Source organism: Papilio polytes, unplaced genomic scaffold (assembly GCF_000836215.1).
Source record: "Papilio polytes unplaced genomic scaffold, Ppol_1.0 DF820622.1, whole genome shotgun sequence".
In the NCBI taxonomy this organism is placed as follows: domain Eukaryota; kingdom Metazoa; phylum Arthropoda; class Insecta; order Lepidoptera; family Papilionidae; genus Papilio; species Papilio polytes.
In genome coordinates, this window is record NW_013528582.1 from 471,686 (window position 1) to 476,978 (window position 5,293).

Here is a 5,293-nt window from a genome sequence, read left to right on the forward strand (position 1 = left end):
CGTTGGATTGTTATCAGACAATTTACAATATGGTGGGACAGGTAACTTAATTAAATTTTACATTCATTAGCTAGTTTAATATTGTAGCCCGCTTAAGATCTTCGCAAGAATGGACCGGTTAGCTCACCGCAATACCACGACCACACAGAAAAATGGCGTGAAGTGAAAGCAATTCCACGTTTAATTTGATAAGTGCGTACCGGTGACATAATTTTAGTCCCTTCCCCTTTCCAGTCTTTTCTTATAAGAAAAGTATTTAAAGCGAAAGTGGTTTTATTAAAGCGAACATACATTGCAAGAGAAAATATCTTTTTTATGTGTAGACATGGTAGATTGAGGGTAGGCAAGGTATCTGCAACTACAGATGTCTATGGGCAATGATGGCTTCGTTGTTTCAGCGGATTTAGATGGCCGGTTGCTCGTTTGGCACCCAATGGTATAAAATTAGAACTCACAATCTCCATCTGCATATAGTCCTGTGTGTTGGAGGACTCTATCCTGAGGAGCACGGCATCAGGCTTGCTGGTGAGGAAGCCGAGCGCGACGCGGTCCGCCTCCGTGTCGGCGCGCGCGTGCGGCGCCAGCGAGTGAGTCAATGCGCCGCGCCCAGGACCGAATTCGTATGCTATCGACTCTGTAACATCATAGTAGAAGGTATAGGGAAAGAATTACTTTAAGATCAAGTGTGTACGGAAGCCTAATTTTAGTCTACTTCCTTTCCATCCTTTTCTTAAGAGAGGATGGGAAGGAAAAGGGGATTTGACGGCGGAGGAGACGCATATGAAGGAAAACATCTTGTTTATGTACGTCCCCTCTTTCATTGACTAAGGGTAGTAAACGCATCTACATTTGCGGATGTCTATGGGCAGCGATCGCATCGCTTTCTCGGCGAATTTAGGTGGCTGCTCACTACTTGCCACCTTAGATTATAAAAAAAATGTATTTTGGTGACGACGAAGGAATTAAATGTCATAGTTCTCATATCTAAACTAAATAATGGTGATTTCTTACAAGGTGATGGAAATCAGCGGTTAGAATATTAGCCAGCGATAATATCAATTTATTACACGTTAGAAGTATTCTTGTTTTCTTTCCAATTGGGAATATAATTAAAACTTCATACCATCATAACACGTAGGGCCGGTGAATGACGTGAGATCGCAGTCGCACACGTAAGTATTCCATTGCTGCACGCACACACCTTTGTTAGCACACGCATTGTGTGTGCATTTTGTTGGACCTGAAGCATAGATAACTCAAATTATGTTTTTGAAGTCTTGCTTAAGCCAGATTGATATCTATAGATGCCGCAAACATAGAAGTATTCCTTTCTCATGCTTTATGTTAAGAGTATGATAAGATGACGATGGACGACACAACAGACTACTAGGGTCCATCTAACACCATCTCGATGGCTAGAGTTTCACAACCGTGCGGTTGTTGCGGAACTTTCTGTCGTGTTATGTATCTTTCTATCCTCGGTGGTATTTCCAAACCAGTACTACTTAGGGTCCTTCAAGAATCGAGGCTACTATTTCCCGTCGCTCATTTGCGTCTTGTATTACAAAAAAGACAGAAGAGAAGATATATTGTGAACGTACCCTCACATCCCGACACAAGCGAGGAACTGGGCACAACCGCGTCTTCTATAAGCGAGGGCGACTCCCCGGGCAGGTCGAGGCTGGCCACGCAGCCCTCGAAGCCCTGCCGCGACAGCACGCCCACCGGCAGCGCGCCGAACTGCTCCTTGGGCACGCCGCCCACGTACAGCACGCTGTCCAGCTCCAGCATCAGCGTCGAACCTGCAAGTATTGATGTACTGGTTAATGCCTTACGATCGATGATGATGATATAGCCAAGGTTTCATTTATTTATTTATTTTATTTCAACAAAATAATTATGTTGACACAACTTAGTACCATCATACATAAAATTGTATAATATTGGCACTACAAAGTTCAATAAAGGGTCGTGAATTACCCACCGACATTGTAGCCCTTTAACGATAAAAGAACCTTTTAAATCTGCCCACCAGTATATCATCTAGGTTTGAATGGATTTAAGTGAGTAAGGATCAGCCTTACTATTAACGATTGGCATCTAAATAGGATTTATATTTTTTATATTAGTTAATCTACTTAAGTGTAGTCACTTGTGATTTTAATTTACAAAACATGTAATTAACACTTACTTGTAGTATGCAATTCCAAGTCATCGTCAACTTGTAATGTGTGTACTTTTGGTGTCGGTCTGCGAATCGATACCGTGTGCCATCGATTGTCGTTTAAAAAGTTCTTTAGTTTGTCTTTCATCGTGACCACTCCGTCGCCCAAATTGAATACGCAGTGTATATGCCCATTGACTAGTTCCACAGCTATAAAATCTTGTTTCTTCCCTCCATTGTAAAATAATAGACCATCCATCTCAGTGGTCCGAAAGTAAAAGTCCAAATAAGTATTCCCGTATGCCTTTAGTAACGGCAGGCCAACGTAAGTATGCTTAGATTTGAAAGTCACAGCCTTATAAACATTTAGAGAGTCCGGCTTCACAAATTTTCCATTAAAAATTATATTGGACGTATCATAAACGTTGTTGTTTTCATCTGTGTTTCCGATTCCTAGAGTTTTAGCCATGTCTATGTATTTAATTCCATTGAAAACGAATTTTTGTAAGAAACCGACAAAATTTGGCAAAGTCGAGGTCATTTGTATTTCTTCTTCAGGATGAAATAGTCCTCCCAAATGAAGAGTGGAGATTTCTAAAGTCGAAGCTTTACCTAGAATCGTTTCAGCTGCAACACAAATCAAAGTAAATGATAGGATTGTTCTCTTACAATTAGAAACATTTAAACACAACATTGACATGAACATAAAATATATTAGCAAAGAAAATCTTTGACAATCTTTATTAGCAACATTTCATTCAATTATTTACATTAAAATGTCAGCGAGGAAGTAACAAACAAGACAGCTAAGCTTGAAGGACAGTTAGCTAGATTTTTAGTTAGAAGTTAATTCCAATGCAATTTTATTATGCAACATCCAACAGCCAATCACACAGATTGTAGAGTCAATGTAGGTGTTTCCACTCGGTTTTTTACATCAATTGTGTTTGTTTTCAGCATTAGCAGCTAATTTGTCGAAGTAAATGTTAGTACACATTTTGTTTAGTATTGGTCAGAAGTACAAAGGAAGGGATATATTTTAGTTACATTTACTACAAACGAGCAATGGAAACTCCGAGGTTATAACGGCCATAGATATCAGCATTACTAGAAGTAATATTGATGCGATGCGTTTAACAAATACTCAAGATGTATTTTCCGAGTCATATTCCCTTCCTTTGACGTTATATAGATTTATAATCTGTAATAAACTATGTATCTTTTTTTTATAACATAAGGTGGCAAACGAGCAAGCGGCCACTAGAATCCGCCAAAGTGACGAAGCGACCGCTGCCCATAGACATCCGCAATTGCAGATGCGTTGCCTACCCTTATACGACGGAGGAGACGCACATAAAGAGGATATTTCCCCTTCTTATGCATATCCGCCGTCTAATCCACTTCCCCTTTCCAACCTTTCCTCATAAGAAAAGGGCGGTAAAGAGAAAGGGACTTAAATTAGACCTCCGGCACCACACTCATCAGACGAAACACGGAATTGCTTCCATTTGACGCCTGTCTTCTGTGTGGTCGTGGTATTACTGGGGGCGTGCCGGCCCTGCACTGCTAAGATGTTAAAGCGGGCACTACCACTTTTCAGATAACGTATGTAAACAGATTATAAAACTATGAAATACAAGTTACAGCACATTGACAGGAGTCTACAAAGAAAAATAAAGAAAGGAAGAAAGAAAAGCGATACTACAAATGAAAGGTGAAGTAACAAAGTGCCAGCTAGAAAACAACAAAAAAAAAGCCACTAACAAATAGGACTAACACAAACTAGATTATTATACATCTTTTTAACTAAATTACTAGTACTTAATATTACAATTGGTTTTGCTTTGGATTCTTTGAGATGCATTAGTATGTATTAGTAAGAGTTATGAAGTTAGAATATATTAAAAGGTGTTGTTTTAGTATATTTAATAAATAATAAATAATAAATAAATAAATTCATTTAAATACTAGCTTTCGCCCGCGACTCCGTTGGTGTCGTCGTGTCGTCGATTTTTAAAAAAAACAAAAGTGAGTAGCCTATGTGTTCTTCCAGACTATCTTCTACATCTCCATCCATCCATCCTACCATCCATCCATCTAAACTTTGGCATTTATAATATTATTATGAAGTATGATTGACTTTATTATATTTCCTTTTTGTGAAAGGAGATCGTTTTGTAATTATTTCGTAAAATACGAATCAAAGGTTACAGCACTATTTATACTAATATTGTAAAGAGAAAAGATTTATATTTTTGTATGAATTGAAATATCTCAAAAACTACTAGGCCGATTTTAATAATTCCGGCACCATTAAAAACCTACATTACCAGCGAGTAACATAGATTTAAGTTCCACGCAAAGTCACGAGCAAAAGCTAGTAAATCATATTCATGTAATGCTTTTTTTCTATTTCGGTTGTATTTGTTTTGTCGAGATTTGTAGTGATACCATAAACAGGAGATTCCAAAGCGCCACCAAAACCAACCTTAAGTCCGTCTAAATAAGGTATAAAATAAATAGTGCGGGTGCGGTCCCGTGCATACGTACATAACGTACCGCGCACGGCGGGGCCCGCGTCCACCTGCAGCTTCAGGTTGGACGCGCGCCGCGAGAACCGCACCGTGTGCCACGCCTCGTCCGCCACGTTGGACCCCGCCAGCAGGTTCTGCAATAATAAACCTTTCAGTCAAAAACCACATCTACTTACAAACAAAATACACTAAATAGTAATGAAATAATTCCTTGATTTACTCAAACCTCACTTGTACAATTATTACTTTGATGTCGAGGTCATTTCCTCCTTCCTTTGGGAAATCGGTTAGAAATACGGTCAACTTCAGTGAAAAACAAAAACATATAAGAAATATGTAAACTAAACATAGGGAACAAAACTTTTTCAGCGGTACTTTCTTTGAAAGATACTTTAACAATCATACTTTATTAATATTATAAATGCAAAAATTTAGAATGTTTGTTAGACTTTGTGGCTTAAACATCTGAACAGATTTCGATATAATTTGGTATAGATATAGAGGATAGTCTGGAAAAACACATAGGCGACTATTGTTTTAATTTCAAGTGGAGACGTTGGTGAAATTTAATGAATTATACCTTTTCCCTGTCCCC

At 38.6% G+C, this 5,293-nt stretch overlaps 1 protein-coding gene across 1 annotated transcript in view; it reads right to left on the bottom strand.

The window, feature by feature from the left end:
• Positions 1–5,293, bottom strand: part of LOC106110411 (neurexin-1) — a 94,721-nt gene that overhangs the window by 4,620 nt on the left and 84,808 nt on the right. The window contains exons 15-20 of the mRNA XM_013292236.1: positions 5,279–5,293; positions 4,715–4,832; positions 2,192–2,791; positions 1,602–1,802; positions 1,124–1,240; positions 431–634 (exon numbers count right to left, since the gene is read on the bottom strand). Coding sequence (XP_013147690.1) covers positions 431–634; positions 1,124–1,240; positions 1,602–1,802; positions 2,192–2,791; positions 4,715–4,832; positions 5,279–5,293 — 1,255 coding nt within the window. The remainder of the gene's footprint in view (positions 1–430; positions 635–1,123; positions 1,241–1,601; positions 1,803–2,191; positions 2,792–4,714; positions 4,833–5,278) is intronic.